The sequence below is a fragment of the Humulus lupulus genome, chromosome 7 (assembly GCF_963169125.1).
Source record: "Humulus lupulus chromosome 7, drHumLupu1.1, whole genome shotgun sequence".
In the NCBI taxonomy this organism is placed as follows: domain Eukaryota; kingdom Viridiplantae; phylum Streptophyta; class Magnoliopsida; order Rosales; family Cannabaceae; genus Humulus; species Humulus lupulus.
Window position 1 is genome coordinate 18784255 of NC_084799.1, and position 21521 is coordinate 18805775.

General features: G+C 35.2%; 1 protein-coding gene across 2 annotated transcripts; it reads right to left on the minus strand.

Annotated features, from left to right (window-relative positions):
• Positions 1-13614: 13614 nt before the first annotated feature.
• Positions 13615-20619, minus strand: LOC133790850 (autophagy-related protein 18h). Of its 2 annotated transcripts, XM_062228653.1 has the most exons (10): positions 20172-20302; positions 19976-20072; positions 18893-19351; positions 18245-18679; positions 17750-17995; positions 16867-17664; positions 16611-16780; positions 15422-15540; positions 14806-15336; positions 13615-14034 (listed from the first exon to the last, which is right to left on the minus strand). In XM_062228653.1, exons 3-10 carry the CDS (start codon positions 19187-19189, stop codon positions 14030-14032), a joined length of 2601 nt encoding a protein of 866 aa, XP_062084637.1. In that variant the 5' UTR covers positions 19190-19351; positions 19976-20072; positions 20172-20302; the 3' UTR covers positions 13615-14029. The 2 variants fall into 2 exon arrangements, with proteins under 2 accessions (XP_062084637.1, XP_062084636.1); XM_062228652.1 differs by lacking the exon at positions 19976-20072 and having other exon boundaries at positions 20172-20619.
• Between the last annotated feature and the right edge of the window lie 902 nt (positions 20620-21521).

Here is a 21521-nt window from a genome sequence, read left to right on the forward strand (position 1 = left end):
CATTTCCTTGATCGTCTCATGCCAAATGGCTCGAACAAACCCACATCATAATGTGGTCTCAAATTATATCACCAACATGTGAATAAATAATCAATTTACCCTCAACGGGCCAAATTACCATCACACCCCTGTATAAAGAAATATGGACTCACATGCATGCATTTCACATCATATCATAATATAATCAATACATACATGCCTTTTATCAATTAATAACATATTTAAGCAAGTACGGCCCTCCCGGCCTACTGTTCACGCCGCTAAATACATCGGAGAATTCGGGGCATTACATTACTCCTCCATGATATAGTTCCACCGGCAAACATAAACACGTAACCAGAAGTTGATTTACGTGAATCAGTACAACTAGCAAAGTCTGAATCTGAGTAGCCAACTACTTCTAGGTTGTCGTTTCATCTAAACTTGAGTTTGTAATCCTTAGTACCCTGAAGATACCTCATAACTTTCTTTGTAGCTTTCCAGTGGTCTAATCCCGGGTTACTCTGAAATCTTCCTAGCATTCCGACAGCAAAGGCAATGTCGGGTCATGTGCACACCTGAGCATACATCAAGCTTCCAACAGCAGAAGCATATGGGATGTTCTTCATTTCTTTCTTTTCAAAATCATTCTTTGGACACTGGCTCAAATTTAATTTATCACCCTTAACGATAGGAGCAACACTTGGTGAACAATCTTTCATCCGAAATCTCTCCAAAAATTTGTTAATGTAGGTTTCTTGAGATAGACATAAGATACCTTTGAATCTATCTCGATGGATCTTAATGCCAATGACATAAGACGCATCACCCATATCCTTCATCTCAAAGTTCTTTGAGAGAAATTGCTTCACCTCATGTAGCATGCCCTTATTATTGGTTGCAAGAACAATATCGTCCACATATAAAACAAGAAAACAAATCTTACTCCCACTGACCTTCTGGTATATACATTGATCCATGACATTCTCTTCAAATCCAAAAGAAGAGATGACATCATGGAATTTTAAATACCATTGGCGGAACACTTGTTTTAAACCATAGATGGACTTCTTAAGCTTGCACACCAAATGCTCACCATCACTAGAGGAGAATCCTTTTGGTTGTTTCATGTATACCTCCTCCTCTAGGTCAACATTTAGGAAGGCAGTTTTCACATCCATCTGCTGCAGCTCTAAATCGAAATGAGCAACTAATGCCAGGATAACTCTGAGGGAATCTTTCTTAGATACCGGAGAAAAGGTATCCGTGTAGTCAATTCCTTCTTTTTGAGTGAACCCCTTAGTAATGAGTCTCGCTTTGTGTCTCTCAATGTTGCCTAATGAGTCTTTCTTTGTTTTGGAGACCCATTTACACCCAATAGCCCTCGCCCCATTAGACAACTCAACAAGATCCTAGACTCCGTTGCTCTTCATAGAATTCATTTCTTCATTCATGGCATTGTACCACAGTTCCGATTCTTTGCTATTCATAGCTTGTGAAAATGTTTCTGGATCATTTTCGGCTCCAATATTGTAGTCAGATTCTTGCAGATACACAATGTAGTCACTAGGTATCGCCGATTTGGTTGTCCTAGTGGATCTTCTTAAGGCTACACCAGCAGGCTCTTGAGGAGCAGGTGGTTCAGCTTGTTGTTCAACAATTATTGGCAACTCCTGAACAACTTGATCCATTTGAACTTCAACATTGACTTGTGGATCTTCAACAATTGGCTGTGGTGGTTCAACATCCATTTGGACTGCAGGGGTGTTATCAACCACAATCAATCTAGCCCTCGAGGTGGAGGGTTTTGAAGGATCTTTCTCAGAACCTAAGTCCTTGAATTGATCACTCCCACTAATCAAGGAATTTTCAAGAAATTTTGCATTCCTTGATTCCACAATCCTAGTGCTATGAGATGGACAATAAAACTTGTAACCTTTAGACCTTTCAGCGTATCCAATAAAGTATCCACTTATGGTCCTTGGGTCCAGTTTCTTTTCTTGTGGATTGTATACCCTAACTTCAGATGGGCATCCCTAAATGCGTACATGTTGCAAACTCGGTTTCCAACCTTTCCATAATTCAAAGGGAGTTTTTGAGACTGCCTTGGTTGGAACTCGATTTAATATGTACACGGATGTCTTTAGAGCTTCAGTCCACAAGGATTTAGGAAGTTTAGGGTTGCTGCTAAGCATACTCCGCACCATGTCCATCAATGTTCGGTTTCTCCTTTCTGCAACACCATTTTGCTCGGGTGTACCGGGCATGGTATATTGGGCAACAATCCCATTTTCTTGAAGAAACTTTGCAAAAGGGTCAAGTGCTTGTCCATCTTCAGTGTATCTACCATAATATTCTCCACCTCTATCTGATCTCACTATCTTAATTTGCTTGTTGTACTGTTTCTCTACTTCAGCTTTAAATATCTTAAAGACATCTAACGCTTCGCTTTTGTTATGAAGTAAGTAGATATACATGTAGCGTGAGTAATCATCGGTGAAAGAGATGAAGTATTTCTGACCATATGAGTCCATGTCTGGACTACATATATCAGTATGTATGATTTCTAATAGGTCGGAACTCCTGTGGACACCACTTTTCTTAGACTTGGAGGTATGTTTTCCCTTAATGCAATCCACACAAGTATTAAAATCAGTAAAATCTAAGGTATTGAGTACCCCATCTTTTACTAACCTTTTAATTCTATCAATGGAGATATGTCCCAATCTCTGGTGCCATAATGTAGAGGAATTCTCATTCATAACACATCTTTTAATGCCAGTGTGAACGTGCACAGTATTATAAGCGTTATTGTTTTGTAAATTAAGGCAGTAAAGACCATCAGACAAAATACCATTTCCAACACATTCAGATTTATTATATAAATTAAAATATTTGTCTAAAAATGTAAAGGAAAAACCAAAAGGTACAAGTCTTGAAACGGAAATCAAGTTTCTAGAGAAACAGAAATCAAGTTTCTAGAGAAACTTGGTACATAAAATGTCTTTTCTAACTTTAAAACAAAACCGCTACTTAAAACTAAATGGCACGTTCCTATAGCCTCCACATGTGAGCCCATCTTGTTTCCGGATAAGATGCTTTGCTCACTTCCCACTGGCTTCCTTAGGTTTTGTAAACCCTGCAAGGAATTTGAAATGTGAATTGTTGATCCAGAATCAATCCACCATGTGTTAATATTAACATTAGCCATATTAGATTCATAACATACGAATGAAATTGGATTACCTTTGTCATCCATCCATTTCTTGAACTTGGCGCATTCCTTTTTCGCATGTCCCTTCTTTTTGCAGAAGAAGCACTTGATGGAATCCTTATTTATATCGCCTTGGGGAGGCACTTTATTTTTCCCCTTGTCCTTCTTGGATGGTTTGCGTTTCTTGCCTTGGGTGGCCATGTGAGCATTTTCACCTTGTTCCTACAGGAGCCTTGCTTCTTCTTGAACACACATGGTTATCAGTTCATTGATACTCCATTTGTCCTTATGTGTGTTGTAGGAAATTTTGAAAGGCCTGTATTGAGGTGGAAGATGGTTAAGGATGTAGTGGACCAGGAAGGTTTCAGGAATGACTTCATCGAGTTTCTTCAGTTAAGCAAAAATGTCCCTCATCTTTGAAATATGTTCTCTAACTCCTTTGACACCAGTGAGTTTTGTGGATGAGAACTGGTGGATAAGGTTGTTGTAAAGTGGTTTGTCCGAAGTGTCGAACTGCTCATCAATCAGTTTGATCAAGTCTTTGACTTTCTCAGGTTGCTCCACCGATCCACGCATTCCCAGAGGGATCTTGGACATGATGAACATGATGCTGAGGCGATTGGATCACTCCCATTTCTCATATAGTGCAATCTGAGCAGCAGCGCTAGTCGCAGTGATTGCAGCAGGTTTGTCCTTCCTTATTGCGTAGTCCATGTCGGCGCAACCTAAATGAAGAAGAACTCGTTCCTTCCAGATTTTGAAATTATCACCCCTAAGCTCAGGAATTTCGGTAAGGATTTCAGCGAAACTAGAGGATGATGAAGAAGCTGCATAAATAGGATTACAAACTTAGATTTAGAAGATTAAGGCTTAATGAAGTCATGTTTTACCAATGTATAACATGCTGAAGAATGAAATTTAATTAAACAAAAATTGCCTGTGGGCTAAATTTTTAATTTAATAAAAGTAGATGTAAAGGATGATAGATTATTCAAACGAATTATTTGGGATAAAGTAAGGTTTGATACTTCTATCTTTATTAAACTTTATGACAAAACTATTAAATTAATTATCATAACTCCTGTGGGTAAATTAACAAAATTAATTTAATATATTATCCTAATTAATTATATAAATATAATAAAATCCCTGTGGGGTAAAATTATTATATCTATTTAATTAATCACAATTTTATGTCCATTATGTGATCCTTTCAAATTAATATATAATTTTATATAATTAAAGATGTTGTGGCTGCTCCCTAATTATGTAAAATTATATGGTTCACTAGACATTATGTTTCAGGCTCTAAGGAAACCTAAGAACAATTTCGTTATAACATAATAGGCAATCACAGAGAGTAGTGCTCCTAGTGTGGTCGTCCGAAGATCATTAAAAACCGTTCTAGATTGAGCATTTGTCTCAGTTTCATGCGTTCTTATGTCAACCACAAAATTGTTTATGAATTATTCATAATCTTATTCACCCTAAATGTTTTATGAATATTTTATGAATAAATTATGAAGATTAATGTGCTAAATATTATTCAACCTATCTTAATGTTTAAATATAATCTAAATATATCTAGCACAATAATGGAATATATATAATGTATTTAAAATTATAAATCCATACATATAAAATTAAAGATAATTATGCTTAGAGTAAATTTGCATGAATAATAACAAAATAATCATACAATTAGCATAATTAACTATATCTACGAAAATAAATACAATAATTCCATATATATACTTAATGGCAGAAAAAATCATGCTAAATAAGACAATAACATCATTTACTGATTTGGTGAATTAATAAAATAATTGCACAAACTTAATTGTAAAAAGTAATTACATTCTTAAAATAGCACAATTATTTAATATTGCATGAATAAAAGAAATATACTATGCAATAAATACACCAAAATCAAGTAGTTGCACATTTTAATTAATTTCCAAATATATAATTTACCAAAATTATATGTTTTAATTAAATTGGCAAAAGAATTAAAAAATAAAATTTATTGTCTAAATAAGCATTAAAATGAAGAAAATAACAAAATTCCAAAATAAATCAAAAAATTAATTTTCGTAATTTTCTTCAATTTTTCTTTTTTTTTTTTTAAATCTGCCATGTCGTTTTCCCCTTATTATCGTCGTATGACCCGTCAAACGACGGGTCATTTTTCTGCAGCAGGGGGGAAACGACATGTCGTTTCCCCTGTCTTCTTCCTCCAGCCGGGTCGAAATTGACCCGGTTTCTGCGTGCGGGTCGTACGGACCCGGTTCAAAACCTGGTCGGAAAATTGCATTCCGACGACCAAAATACCAGTTTCAAAGCCTAGAATTCATGGAAAGGAATAGATAAAGAGATTCATGGCTTTATATTGATTAAACAACAGCTAAAATCGGGGTTTTAATTACAAAAATATTTTTGGCCATAAACGGGTCCGAATGAAAACAACGTTTTTTACATCCAAATTCATATATATTTGCCCATAATGAATCTAAAACAATGTCTAAAGAGATTCATGACGTTTTATTGCTTAAAAAACAAATAGAAACTGAACTTTAACATCAAAGAAAACTTTTGGCCATTATCGGGTACACTAAGGTTTCAAAACTGATATTGGATTCTCAAAACTTGATTTGGAAACATAGATCATTAGAAAAAATAATCTGAAGGATTTCTAATGGTACTTATGTGGAAAATTGGTTTTGAAACAAAAATTCAAAAATCTGAGGCATTAAAACCCTCGATCAGAATGAAAAAAAAAATGTTATGAATATGGCCAACTAAAACAATACATATATGAAGATGAATATGAATATAAAGGCATATATAAATCAAATAAATATATATGCAGATAAAATTAGAAGGCAGGGATGTAGATTAGGCGACTGATACCAAATGTTAGGTTAAAATAAAATGTAGGCATATGAACAATCCTATATACATGTAGGCGGAATTAATATATAGAATGAACATATACAAAAGGAGGATCGAATATTGTATACCTCCAGCTATTGCAATTGATAACCTCGATCTAGCTTTAGATCTACAAAAGAAAACGAAAATAATTAGAACAAGTACTCGGGCTTCCAAGTTCTCACTAACTCTTTTAGATGGAGTTACTGAAAGTCAGAATGAGCAATGAGCTTGGGGACCGGTACTCTATATTTATAGAGTGGGACCTACCATCAGAGTCTCTGCCACAGATTGAGATATTTCCTCAATCAGTTGGGATATGAAAAATCGGGTAACAACAAAATTAGGTAACAAATAATGTTGACTATTAATTAGAATATTTTGTCAATATATTAAATATTGACTTTAATATATTAAATCAATTAGTTGTTACAAATTGATTTTATATACCAAATAAATAAATATTCTAACACATTCCCCATCGAATGTGATGTCGCGGTGTTGAAACTGATCCATTTCTAGACGCCCACTTTCTCTTTGAATCGCTGACACGGGCATGGCGCCACCCCATTAGAGTTTGTAGCAACACTTATAAATTCGTTAATACCAGTAGCATACTCCGGTGATAACTTATCGAGTATGTTTATCTATCTACGATCCATAACAAATCTAACTTTGTTGAAGTTTTAGCAACCCTCCTAATAACAAAGACTATTCAAAAGGAAAAAAAAAGTTACTAAGTTGGAATTTTATGAAACAAATTATGTAGTTAACACAATTTTATTATTTGATTTTTATGAAATAAATTATTGAATTTTATGCCATATTCTAAATTTTATTGATTAGAATTTTATCATGAAAGCCCTTCTTTATTTAAATTTTTTAACTAAAAACAATTTTTAATAAAAAAAAAATTGTTATTAGGACATTCATTGATGGATTAAATTTCAGATTTTATATTTAAAAATATTAAAAATTTAATCCTTCTTTATTTAAAATTTATCACCAAAATCCCTTTTTAAACCATTTTATATATAAAAATATTATCACTTAAATCATTAAAAAATTTTACCATTTGCACTGACATTAAAAAAAAATTTTACCATTTTTAGTGATATTAAAAAATTACCAATTATAGTGAAATTACAAAATTAGCATTTACAGTGACATTACAAAATTACCATTTAGTCTTTAAAAATAAAAATAAATATATAGATGATATTATTGGAAAAGTTTATAATCTTTCCAAATAATTTTTTCCCAAGTAATTTTTTTATCTTTTGCAAACAGTATTCATTGATAAGATCTAGGAGCATGGAACATGTTTATTAAAACATGTACTCTTTTACAACTAATGATATTAACAAAATATCTAATAATAAACTTAACATAGTATAAAAGATTTATAATCTGAATATTTATAATTATCATCGTTCAAAATTAATACACTCGTCAACAGAGGCGAAGATTTAGAGATGGAGGTGGCAGTAGTGGCTAAGAACACTCATTGGAGGCAATGGCTCGTCGAAGACAGAAAGGGTGGTGGTGGCTCATCAAGAAAGCACATCTCGATAGAGCCAAGAGGTTTAGAGAAGAGGGAGGCGGCTAAGCATAGAAGAGGGAGGTGCACAGAAGATAAAAGGGGCGGGTAGAATAGTTAAGGTTCAGGGTTTAATTAGGTTATATATAAACCTTAAATAAAAATTAAATTAAAAAATAAAAATAAAAATAAAAATCATATTTTAAATTAAATTATAAATGATTTTTCATAAATATACATGTGTCACATAATGTGTGGTCCACATGTTTTATTGATTTGATACATCATTATTGGGATTACAACTAAGCATACACATAAACATTTTTTTAAATATATAAATTATGTTAATTTCGAAGGGAAAAATAACCGAGAAATGAACAAAATTTTCCCTCCAAACTTATTTGTAGGTAAACTATTTACCTACCAATAATAATGATAGGTAATAATATTTTTTTAATGTTGTCGCCCTTCCTATAAGAATCGCCGACCAATAATCGGTAGTACCAAATAAAGTGTAGCTAAATATATTTTTACTCACCAATATATATGTAACGCCTTAGTTACCCCAGAATAGTTACGGTGAACCGGAAATTTAACTCGCTATCCGAGTCATTTGGTTAAAAACGTGCTTCTAAGTGTTATTAACAGGCTAAGGTGGAGAACCAATCAAAAGGAAATGATATATTTTATTTAAAACATAAACTGCTCATGGGCCCATAAAAACATTTACAAGTTATTTACAACTCAAAATGGTCATTACTGTTTCAAATTTTCAAACCCCCCGACCTAAGCGGCAAAAATAGGGTAAACCCCCTAGTTCCTCTAAGAACTCCTTGGCCGTGGTGGTCAAGTGGCCGCATATGTACACAGCACCACCTAAGCTCTCCACTCAAGGCTGGGTGAGCTTTTTCTTTCCCTTTATCTGCACCACATAGCACCCATGAGCCAAAGCCCAGCAAGAAAACACAATATAGCATGAATATAGTATCAACAATTATCATAATCATCATTCAGGACTTTCAGTCCAAAACAGATGAGTGACAGTCGCAAAAGTCACTAAGGTGGGTTCCGTTCCCTCTAGCCATGTGACGATAGGGTCACCAGGGCTTTACAAATAAGTGAACATTTCACTAGCTTAAGCAGGATAGGTGCATGATGACTAGTCACCAACATAACCTACCTTGTGACCAAAGAGTCACAACCATGGGATTCCACTCCCTAGCCATGTGACAAGCTGTCACCTAGGACTTTGGCCCTGGCTCTGAGTTACTAGTCCTAGACTAGTCAAGCGCTTATAAGTTTCATCGACCTTAGGGTCGGTCCAGTATCAATGCTCTTAGAGTCATTCAACATAGATATCAATTAGATCTAATCTTTAGTCGGCCCTGCGTTCAGGACGCTTATGCTATTTCTGACTCACAGGTCAGTAATATGCGACCAGTGTCGTCCCTGACTAACTAGTGCCATACACAATTAAGCAAGCTCTGCTAAGCATTTAATATGCAATCAATGTCCACATTTACCAACCAACATGCCTCAAAAACAATCATGCATGTCACATATGGGGTGCAGTTTTCTTACCTCTGATTCGAGCGAGAATGAATAAAAGAACGACCCTTGAGAACGATCTGACTTTTAGCCCTTTAGCGGTCACCTAATCATAACCAAATATGGGACACCATCAATAAAATGAATAACAAAGGTTCCCAAACCAAGATCTAGCCTCCGGGACATCAATTCCCACTAATCCGGGTAATAAGAACAATCCCGAGGCCTAAAACCAAGTTCCCAAGGTCAAAACCCTCAAACGGGCTCAAAACCACCCAAGAGTCGCGGCCCCCAGCCACACCAAGAGCAAGGGCCGCGACGCCCAGCAAGGCCAAAATGCTCCACCTGCTTCTTCGAGCTAGGGTCGCGGCGCCCAAGAACAGGGTCGCGGCCCCCAACCCAGAACCAGCCAAAACTCGATCTCCTTCATCCCAAACACTCCAAAAACATACCCAAACACTTCCAAATCCAAAAATCAAAGTTCCCAAGCTTCCCAATAATCCAAAATCATCAAATCTCGAGGCTCAAACGAACCAAAAACTCAACGATTCACAAAATCCAATTCGAAGCTTAGAAACTCTAAAAACTCAAAACTTAAAACTTAGACTACCTTTGATTGGGTTGTTTCTCGTCAAATCCTTCGGTCAAGAAGCTTCTAATCTTTCCTAGGATCGCTATGCCTCGATCCTCGCTTGATTCCGACTCCTAGAACTCAAGATTTCTTTGAATTTGCCTCGAACAGTAAAATGAACTAACAGGAAGAGAGAAAGTATTTTCTAACGTACGGTTCTATCTGACAAACTACTTCAAGCTTAAGTAACCTCAAATAAAACTTAAGGCTCGGGGTCCCGAAAACACCCCCGGGAACATTATAGTCAAAACCTCCAGAATTTCCTCCTGATCTCAATAACTCCCAATTTATCATCAAATAAACATTCTCATACTCAATGTCCCAATAAATGACCCCGTTATGACAAAACCGCTAATTTGAAATATAAGACCGTCTCATGTCGAATAGATCGAATATATCTCCATAATAATGGGATTTCATCCATAACTCACATTATGCACCAAAATACACAAATATGCCATCAACGGGCCAAATTACCAAAACACCCTAATAATCAAATGTGTACCCACATGCATGCATATAACATCATATTATAATATAATTCACATAAACAAGCATATTATCATTTAATGGCATAATTAAACAGTTATAGCCCTCCCAGCCTACTAATCCAGCCATTAAACCGCATTAGGGATTTCGGGGCATTAAAATATATATATGTAGGTAAATGCCAGATTTCTTGTAGTGGATAAGAATTAAATCTTTATGGCAAACGGTAAGTTTATAAAAATAGTTAATTTATATTGGTCATGTCATATATAATATCTATTATATACAGTACTTTTACCAAGATGTCTATCCACATCAGTAATCTGAATCTAGACTACCTTTATCACGTATGCTTAGTAAATTGTACTAGTAACCATTCATTCAAGATCTCTTACTTTAATATGTTACTGACTATTTTATTCATCGTATATGATCTTAGTTCTCTCGTACTAATACAAGATTATATCCTCATAAATAAATGTGGAATTTTATTGATATTCATATAAATTATTTAAATAATAATTATAACATTCAAATATAATAAAATTGTACTTTATTTAAATCAATAAAATATATTTACATGCTTTTAGGGCATAAATCCTAACAGTTCTCTACTGTTATTTTATCTCTTGGTTTTCTCTCAAGTGATCATGATTCAGCTTTATTTGTCAAGTGCACATTTGCAGCTCGTATTCTGCTTTCCGTGTATGTTGATGATATGATTATTATAGGAGATGATTTACAGGGAATTGAAGTGTTAAAGTCAGAATTAGCTTCTCAGTTTGAGATGAAGGATTTGGGTTCTCTGCGGTATTTTCTGGGTATTGAAGTTGCATTTTCTCCAAAAGGTTATCTTCTTTCTCAGTCGAAGTACACTACTGAAATTATTAAGCGTGCTCGCCTTACTGATACTATATTTGTTGATACTCCCTTTGAGCTGAATTTTTTAGTATTCTCCTTCTGATGGCTCTCCCTTGGAAGATTCTACTTTGTATCACACCATTGTTGGCAGTTTGGTTTCTCTCACTATTACTCGTCCAAAAATTGTATATGTTGTTCATATCGTTAGTCTATTTGTTGCGTCTCCTACTACTGTTCACTAGGCTGATGTTCTTCGCATTTTATGGTATCTTCAGGGTACCATCTTTTAGAGCCTACTACTACCTTCCACCTCTTCTTTGGAGTTGTGTGCCTAATGTGATGCAGATCATGGTCGTGATCCCACAGCCCGAAAGTCTGTCACTGGTTTCTGTATCTTTTTGGGGGATTGTCTTATTTCTTGGAAGAGTGAGAAACAATTTGTTGTTTCTCAGTCTTCTACATAAGCCGAATTGTGACAATCAAAGCGCCATCCAGATTGCTCACAACTCATTTTTCCATGAGCGCGCCAAGCATATTGAGATAGATTGGCATTTTACTTGTCACCATCTGAAGCTTGGCACTATTACTCTGCATTTTGTTCCTTCTTCGTAGCAGCTTGCCGACTTCTTTACTAAGTCGCATACGATTTCTCGTGTTTTGTTTTTTCGTAGGCAAACTCTCGATGCTTCTTGTAGCATCATGAGTTTGAGAGGGAGTGTTAAATAATTATATAGGGTTATTTTAGTCTTTTATTATTATTATTATTATTATTATTATAGCTTAATAGCCTATATAAAGCTTAGCTATTATTTGTATTATTTACTTTCTAACTTTGCAATTGAATGAAACCCTACCATCTCTATTTTTTTCTCCATCTCTTTGTTCTCTTTGTGGTTTGTTGTGCTCAAATAATTATCACTTCGCAGCCACTACTTGCGAATCTCTCTCACTAAGTTTTGTGAAGCTCTCTGCTTTGAGATCTTTAAGTGAATGGACATAGTGTCTCAGAGCTTATAACTAAGTATAATAGATTAATGTATAAAGGACCACCAGCCTGTTGGATTCTCATCATGGCCTTGATCTTGACACTAAAGGCATCTATATATGTATGTATTATGTATATATATAGAGATGTGGGCCATATATATATAAATATATATTGTGAAATGTAGAGATTTGATGATGGTAGGGCACAAGAATACAAAGGTGTGGGATGTTTTGGGGTATCCAAAGTAATGGAATGAATGAAGGCGCACAGAGTCAGAGAGACCACCACGCAACGAAAGAATGAGTAGTGAATTTGCATGAATGTCGTTTTGTTAGTTATACCCACAAAAATTCTACATCGCAAACTTTCCTTATGCATCATGAATTTTGATGATGTCACACACAACATTACTCTTGACTAGTCACAATCTATCACAACAGAACACATGCATTTGTACTATACTGCATGCTTTGCTTGTTCTTGTTCACACCCCATTTTATATATATGTACACTTGTATAGAAAAAAATACTATACAGATATATCTCGTATATAACACAATGTATTATGTAATGTAAATCAATACGGGCCACACGTATTTTCGGCTGTCTCTGTAGTCTTTTTCATTTTCTATTCCAGTAAAATTCAATTCTTTATCATGTGGAGACATGATGGTAAGAGAAGAACCTATTATAACTTTCATGTTGATAATTTAATAATTCAATAATTGATTTTATTAATTATATAATAGAGCGTTGTTGTTAGGCAAACCACCATGAGGTGTTGTTTCATGATTGGTTAACAGCTTTCTATAATAATTATTTAATTAAAATATTTGAGACTCGATATTAAATTTCACTAATAACAGTACAACATCTCATGGTAGTGTTAGGCACCATGATACCCTTTACATTTCTCTATATGATATCAATGAGAAGTATAGTAACAATCCTCACATTTTTACTCAGAATAATTACATTCAAAAGTTTTAAATTTTAATTATAGAATATTATAAATTAAGAATCTTTAGACTAATTAAGAGAAATTTAGAGTCAGCTCCAAGTAGATTTTTGAAACATACTAGATTTAGATTCGGAGTGTAAAAATACCTTTAATTTTTTAGCAAAAAGATAAAAATAAAATGTCGTGCAAAACTTTAATTCTTAGAAACTAGAAAAGTATAATAAAGTTTCTTTTGCCAACTCTCTAGAGACTAGAGAGAGAGATGAGCCAGTCGGTCCACATACGCAATCTTTTAATTCAAACAGGCCGTGCAATTAGTAAATGAACCGGTCCCATCAATAATGAAGTTTATTATTATTGTATAATTTATTTAGCACTAAAACTATTAAGTGTGCCTTATTAATCGGTTGGGAGCAGTTTTTGTACCTGATGATTTCTACATACAGAATATACAAGTAGTGAAGTTGATAAGTGATGACAAAATACGTACACTTTTATTTCTATTTTTTTTTTCTTTACTTTGAAGAATGAATAATAATGTTACACAGCATAGAGGAAAGAATCCGTGAATCCATCGTCCACACAACATTTTTCTACTATGAATTTTCAATTTACATTATTTACACGGAATTAATTAGAAGAAAAGGGAAGAAGGTTGGCTGCCCCAGAGCAGCAATTTTTGATGAATTTTTTAATTTATCGTTTCTTGGATCAAACAGTCAGAAGTAGCATTTCGATTGTTGAAAGAAAATAAACCTGAAATACCAATTAGATCTGTCCAAACTCCATACTAGGGGCCAACCGCACTAAAAACATTTTCAAAGGCCTACACAGAAAATTTGCACAACTTCATCACATGTTCGGATATGCACAGAGAAAAGGGTACCTTATCCTGCAAAAGAATGAGAAAGAAAAGGCAATGAGAAAAAGACCACTCTTATGCTACAAGAATTAAACATCTACTTGTAAATCCTATCCTATGACAATATCACAAGTAGGCAATGACAGTTGTTACATCAACCTTCAACAGTAGTAGATATAGATATTAGATATCACAATACAAAGCAAGATCCAAACCAAATATTAGGCCACTGAAAACTTGTAATAATGAATCAAAGACACTACACACGGTTCTAAGCCTATGTAGACTCGACTATTGGACATCTTTTCTTGGAAGGAACTTTCATATGCCAGAAGTGAAACATTATTTTAGACAAAAAGGGAAACTTTTAGGCTTTTCTCTTATGCCTAGGGATGGTCTAATTAATCTGAATAATGTCTAATGATTGGTATTGACTGGTCCAGTTAGCCCCTTAAATAAGAGATTGAAACTGATTTCAACTAATAAGAATCCTAAGTTAATCAACCAATTAGTACCTGTAGCACATGTACTAATTGCTTGCATGTCCCACATCAGATATAGAAAAGTAAACGCCTACATTAATCAGAAAGCCTTAAATACCCTACATGTCCCACATCATAATCTATGATGTAAGGACTAAATGCTACTGAACGGTTACAAGTGTCAAGCATTGGGAAAACAAGCCCGAACCTTTATTATAGCAGGATCAGGTAGAGCATACCCTAAATGTACTATACAATGCCAAATACCAAGACAAAATTTAGAATAATAATGTGAATTAGAAGTTTCTTAAGTTCTCACCTTCCTCAGAGAAAGCAAATACACCACCAAGCATGTCATCATTGTCGCCATCCTCTTCACATTTATCTCCACACGGACTGCTGCTGCTGTCCACATCGGTGACAACTTCAGTTGATTCAGGACAGTCACTCTCAGCAGATGCTTTACAATAGCCCTCTTGAAAATACTGTTCAAAATCCAGTGAATCATGTACTGGCCCCTCATCAAGACTGTTCATAGTCAAATCCGAACGGTTGGAACTCACGTTTGAACCTTCAGTTGGCCCACCACCATCAAATGACCGAACCTCTTTTGAAATAGTTCTATCAGCAGGCAGTGAGTTGTCTGTTAAAGTAGATAGTCCATTTGAAAAATTACAGTCCTCATCATGAGAAACATTCGAAGTAGATTGTCTGGAAGAGCATGAAACTAAATCTTTGTTTGTAGAGCTTTGGTTCTGTAGACGCAAGGCGAATATGAATCTGCCACTTTTTTCTCCGTTACCTTGAATGCCAGATTGATGATTCGATGAATAACAATCCCCAAAAAGTCCTGGTAAAAATGACAATAACCAGGAACTTGCATTAGTAGCCCCTAAATGATCAACAATGATATCAGCATCACATACCAATCTTACCATCTGATTGTTCAAATGATCCAGTTGATGCTAACTTAGCATGGGAAATAACTGAAGTTTCTGAAAAGTTTTCTTTGGCTTCATGAGAATCCACAGAAGAATGCGACCCAACAAGGGCCCTGCAAAAACCAGCCAGCCATATTAATTTGTGATTCAGATATGCCTAACAAAATGGTGATTATAAGCAAAAATATTTTAGTAAATTCACGAGCTCCCATATTCATAAATAGAGAAGCTAGGCCAGTTTAAAACAAATCACACTTTTTTGAAACCCGTATAAAAAAATAAAAATAAAAAGTGATGCATCATTCAGTAAAGTGAAACTGTTGGTATCACAAGTAACATAAGTCCCCCTTTGCATCCAAGAAACTTCTATTTCTTTTCTTTTTCAAAAAAATCAAATTAAAATTACAGAACTACACCAGGCATTACATCTTGACTCGCCCCTAAGACTGATAGTCTGCAATATTACAAAAAGGTTGTAATTGAATAAAAAAATGAATCAGTACAACCGTTAATGTTTAAAAATATTAGCTTAAGTACCAACCAAGGCCTTTTGTCTTGGTGAGGAAGGCACGAGCCTTAAAGATTGAAGTATGTTCCATAAAAGAACTTCAAAAGTGTAAAAACAAGCACTAATATAATCAAAACCAACAAATCATAAAAAACAAGTCAAAGTACTAGAAATCAAAAGTTAAAGTCTCAAACAAATTGAAATTTTAATCTCTCCCAACCCTTTGTATGTGTTCAGCTACTAGGGTTTCCTATTTAAAACTTGAACCCCTTTATGGACTCTAAATGTTGTGGGTTCACTATTATTACCCCAAATCTTAAATCTTCTTATGTTAAGCCAAAAACTTTAAAAACAGTACTAAACTTATAACAACTTAAGCCTCCTATTACTGATGAGGTGCATGCCTCAATAGGCACCTCCCAGTCTCACACTACAGGCATTTTTTACTCACCTCCAATTGAGGTGTGCCTTGTAAACAAGCTTAGATGCTCTAGATGGTAGAGCATGCTAAAATGTAAATGAAAAATGTTTCTTAGAAGAAAGTCTGATTGTTTAAATATAACTTTTCCTCAAAGCAGAACAATGAGACATAATACTCATCACTAAATACTGATAGAAGGTTTTTACATGTAGACTAAAACAAATCAACTACATAAAGTGCACTGTCAAAATTACCTGTCACCCCAATTGGAATGCACAACAGGGAAATGATTAAAAACAGGCAGGAGATCCTTTCGCTTAATTTCAACCTCATGAACAGGAAGTTTTTCTATTTCAATTTCCCCAGCAGATGAATCTTCAGTAATGTTATTAGCCTCCATTGGACTCATCGTAAAGAAAGATATCTATAATCATAAGCAACAGGATTACAGCCATATAAATGACAATGATGACATATAAATGGGTCACAATTTTGTAATGGAACACACACCTTTGCATTTTGCCAGATTGGTATCCTTCCAGAGCTTATTTGGACCTCAGCATTGGAGATATATAAATGAGATTTTTCATGAGGTTTTACCAATTCCTTATCCCTCGTATCATTATCTTCACAATCAGAAACATCCATGACCATCTCCATAGCTTCCTGTTTCCTGCATGTAATCCCAGAAATGCATTCTTCTCTTTCAGGCCAATCAGTCCTTCGACAAACATCCCACCACTGAACAGGTTCCACTTTCACTCTCAATTCATCATCCTGCATCTGAAGGGAAGAACCCGGCCCAGTTCTTGAAGCAGATTCAGTTGACTCTCCCCCCACTGATGGAAGTAAATTATATTGAATTACATGACCAGATGGAGCATAAACCAACAGACGCTCCAAAGAATTCACCTTAGCATGGCCAGGTTGCAAATCATGAGGCACACAACTATGAAATACAGCAGTCATAGCCCCAGAAGGCAAGAGCATCTTTCCTGCTGCTGATGATGCAGCATTACTAACAGTATTCAGCCAACCAGAACTGTTGTTTTTTATTCTGCTAACAACAGAAAGGGTTACAGGTGGTGGTGGTGGAGAAAAAGATTGCTTATTCACGGTGAAAGATGAACTAGACCACCAGGGTAAAGACAGAATTGGTAATAGAGTAGGCCCATCGGCAGGAGAATTATGTACTTGAAGAACAGCCTCACCACCAAAGGGAGAAAGAGCAAAAATATGTGAGGTCCCCCTGGAAGTAATAATGGAAACCCATTGGCTATATTGACTAAAACAAATATCCTGAATTACCTGCATGACAAGGAACAATAATAAAATCCTCAGATTCATGGAAAAAAAATTAAACAATTAGAAGACATTGAGGACAGGAACATACAGCAGATGTCATGCCTCGATGAAGCTTGTAAAGATGCACATGAGAAGTGCTCCAGTCATAATTTTGAGTGCCTGAACCCATGTGTGAGCAGGAAGGCATAATTCGAAAAATGTTGATATTGTTGCCATGAATTGAGGCCGTAACAAGAAGTGTTCCACTTGGGTCAAAACAAAGAGCAGAAATTGGACTGGTGTGAGCTCTAAACTGTGAAACAATAGCTTTTGATGTAAAATCTTGCACGACAACCTGAAATGGTAGGTAAACAATCACACAAAAATCATTGCTTGACACAAAACCCACAAGTTGACAACATTAAATTTCCACTTTATAGCTCTACCACTAAAAAATATATATTTCCCAAAACTATGAGTAGGTATGTAGTTATTAGTTTGTGTGTAAAGCAAGCAAATCTTTTCTTTTCTTGCATTTGTGCAACTCAAATTATGATCTCACGGGTGTCGATACTAATTATTATCTTTTATAATAAAGACTAACCATTCCAGCAATATCTGATTCTGTCAAATGCCCACGACCTACTTTCCAGCTACAATTTGATGGAACAGGCGAGCCAGAACCGTCGGGTACAAGTTCTTGATAGTATTTAGACAAAGTTTTATAACCCATGTCACCCAAATTTAATATCCCAGCAGCTAATTGCTTGCTAGATTCCTTAGCATATCGAGCCATCAAACTTCCATTGCTGGGTGATGTTGATGGACTGACACCAGGTGGAGTAAGACTCTGTGGACTTAGCCGTCCCACATTTGACTGCAGTGGGTTATTTGAAGCATAAGCCAACCATCTTGGACCAACGGCCATGGGCCCATAGCCAATATTGGCCCCAACCATTCCTTGGACTCCCAACTGTGGGACTGGGTAAGTGAGGACACTAAATTTACTCTGAAGAGTGACCGGGTCGAAGCAATATATCTGGAAGAGAATACACATACAGAAAAATGTTCAAAACTTAGCCAGGTTGCAATTTGTCAAAAAGTAATCATCTAAAAGTAAACAAGAAGTCCAATCTAAATTTTCCACTTTGTTAAATGATAGGGAACAATCCAAAAGAAACCTACAAGATAGTAACATCTGAAAAATAACACTAGTATCCCATAAAATTATAAGCCAATGGCCAATGCTTACTTGTGATGCAAGACCAACAGCCACTATTTGTGGACTGCATCGAACCATATACACAGTTGAGCGAAATCTCAATACATGGACATAATTGTGAGACCTCAGTGAGTAAAACCGAACAGCAGTTGGAGAATAAATAGGGTTTCCAATTTGATGTTCACTATAACCATTTCTGGCCAACACATCTCTCCCATTTTGCATCAGACCTGAGCTTTGTGACTCATCACATGCAACAACCAAAAGTAAAGGATGTGATGCTGTGAATCCTTCATCATCCTTGGATTTTGCAGGGCGAGGCTGCATCTGCAAAAATGTAACTGGATCATCGCGTTTCGAAACGAGTTCACCGACATTGGAGGCATTTTCCACATCCAGGACTTGAAAACCATTGGAATAGCCGAGTAAGAGAACATGTTTAACAAAAGATGGACCAAGCTCTAGCTTGTCAACGCAAGCACACAGCACCTGATAGGCCGCAAAAAGGTCAGACAATGCTCGTAGGTGAATTGAAGCTAAATACTAGGCAGCACAAATTAAATTAAGAAAGAAAAATAGTTAATGCAAACTATTCTTTCCCATAAGAACTTCTCATTGTTCAAACTCGCATATAATGAAGGTAAACAAGAATTAAGTATTCAAATGAACCCTTATCACTCCAAAAGCCAGCTGCGATTATTTCAAGAAATAAGATTAAGGACATGTAAGTTGTCATTTTCCCTTCTTAACAACTACAACAGTTCTCAATTGGCTAATATTCCAGGTTGTACTTCCTCAACAATAAAAAGTAATGCTCCAATCAATCAAAATTGGAGGAACCTTTTACCCAAATTAGTCGCGATCAACTGCATCACCCCTAAACCATAACTCTTCACTAACAACTAAAATGCAACAGTTAAAATCCTTTATTTCACCTTCTATTCTTAATTGCCCAGCAACCAAAACAATTAAACTTGAGAAACATCCGTTCCCAAAAACTAAAAAGTTATTGCCTCTACATTCCACTCTGTTTTCCTCTTCAAATTTTATCAGCATCCACCCAGTAGACGAATAAGATTCAACCACAAAAGAAAAATCCAAACAACATCAAACCTAGAATTCGCGATTCCGATTATCCCATCGTGTACCTCAACATTCTCCGTAACCAAACACAAAGAATATACATATCCCAAATCCAGGGGAAAGAAACCTAATTCCAAATTCAATAAAATCAAAGATAGAAAAAAAAAACACAAACCTTATATATACACAGAAAGAGAATTTTAGAGTAGAAATTAAAAATAAAAACCTGGTCTTTATGGGCGTTTGGGTCGCCGGAAATAGAAGCAGCGACGGAGGCGCTGGCTGAGCGAACACCGGAAGATGCGGTCTTAATACAAGAAGAAATGAATCTCAAAGAATTGGGAAGAAAGCCATTGCTGGAATTGGAGTTATTATTAGCCTTGTTATGGTTGTTCTTCATAGTCAGATAGTAAGACCTTGTTTAAGTTAACCAGCAACCGGGAAGTTACCGGGAGAATGGTCCCCGTCGACCAAGCGATCGGAAATAGCATAAGAATCCGGCGAAGAAATTGAGGCAAAAAAGAAGAAGACTAAAAACGACGTCGTTTGGGGGAGTCGTTCGTGGTGGTTGTTGTTGATGATGATGGCTTTATGAGTTTTGACCTTTAACACAGAGAGAACAGAAGAGAGAGAAAGAAAGACGGTTCGTTTCTGTTTGAAGTGGAAATACAAATGAGTTAATTGCAGTTTAAGCTGTAAGCAACTTTTGGATATCTCAAACTCACCCCTCTTCGGTTTTCGTCTCTGTCTTCTTTTTCCAATCTACTCAAACGCTGCCGTTTTGACTTCCAGTGCCTTGCACTTATGTCTTTACTTGTATGCCCTCTGCACGACTCTTTTTTATTTTTGTGATCCTCTATAAGCAACACGTTTGGTTTAAGACTAGTTCCTTTCTATTGAGTCATTCTATACACAAAACAATTTAAAAGAGCTACATGGCACCATGGCACGCTAATCATTTTATTTTTTTTATTTTAAATTAAAATATCTGAAAATAATATTAAATCGCACATATATATATAATAATATATCATGTTTATTTCTATTTCACATGAGATTTCAGTATTTCTAAGATAGAGCTCGACTACCATCAATTTTTTTTTTCAGAAAATAAAATAATATATCAAGTGAGGTTCTTTAGTAATACTAAATTTAAAATTTTTGTTTGTGCTTAATATTATTTTTGTATAATTGGTGAAAACAAACTTTTTAAAAGTTATTTTGCAACATTGTATTTTCTATTCATAAAAACTAATATATAAATATTAAAAAATTATGTGAAAAAATTAAATTCTATCACAGAAAAAAATACCTATTTTCCAAATATGCCTCCTAATATTTATAATTTTGCTGATAATTATCTATAGTTAAATTACCATGGATACCTTATCCATTTATTTAATAGGAAAGGATGAAGTGGACATAAATCATGTGTGTAGAGATAGGTTCGATAGTCACAATTTTTTACACCAATTTTTATATTGATAATATACTATTACATGAAAAATATTCAATGGTCAAAATTAAAATATATTAATAATATTAAAGTAAAGAAACAATAAATAAAATATATATT

What these genes read in the sequence shown, in the direction of transcription:
- LOC133790850 (XM_062228652.1), bottom strand. Translation starts at nt 20,345, where the DNA reads ATGAAGAACAACCATAACAAGGCTAATAATAACTCCAATTCCAGCAAT. An exon ending in CAATCTGGCAAAATGCAAAG is followed by an intron (nt 16,781 to 16,866) that starts GTGTGTGTTCCA and finishes TTATGATTATAG; the next exon opens with ATATCTTTCTTTACGATGAG. An exon ending in ATCATTTGAACAATCAGATG is followed by an intron (nt 15,337 to 15,421) that starts GTAAGATTGGTA and finishes CATTTTTACCAG; the next exon opens with GACTTTTTGGGGATTGTTAT.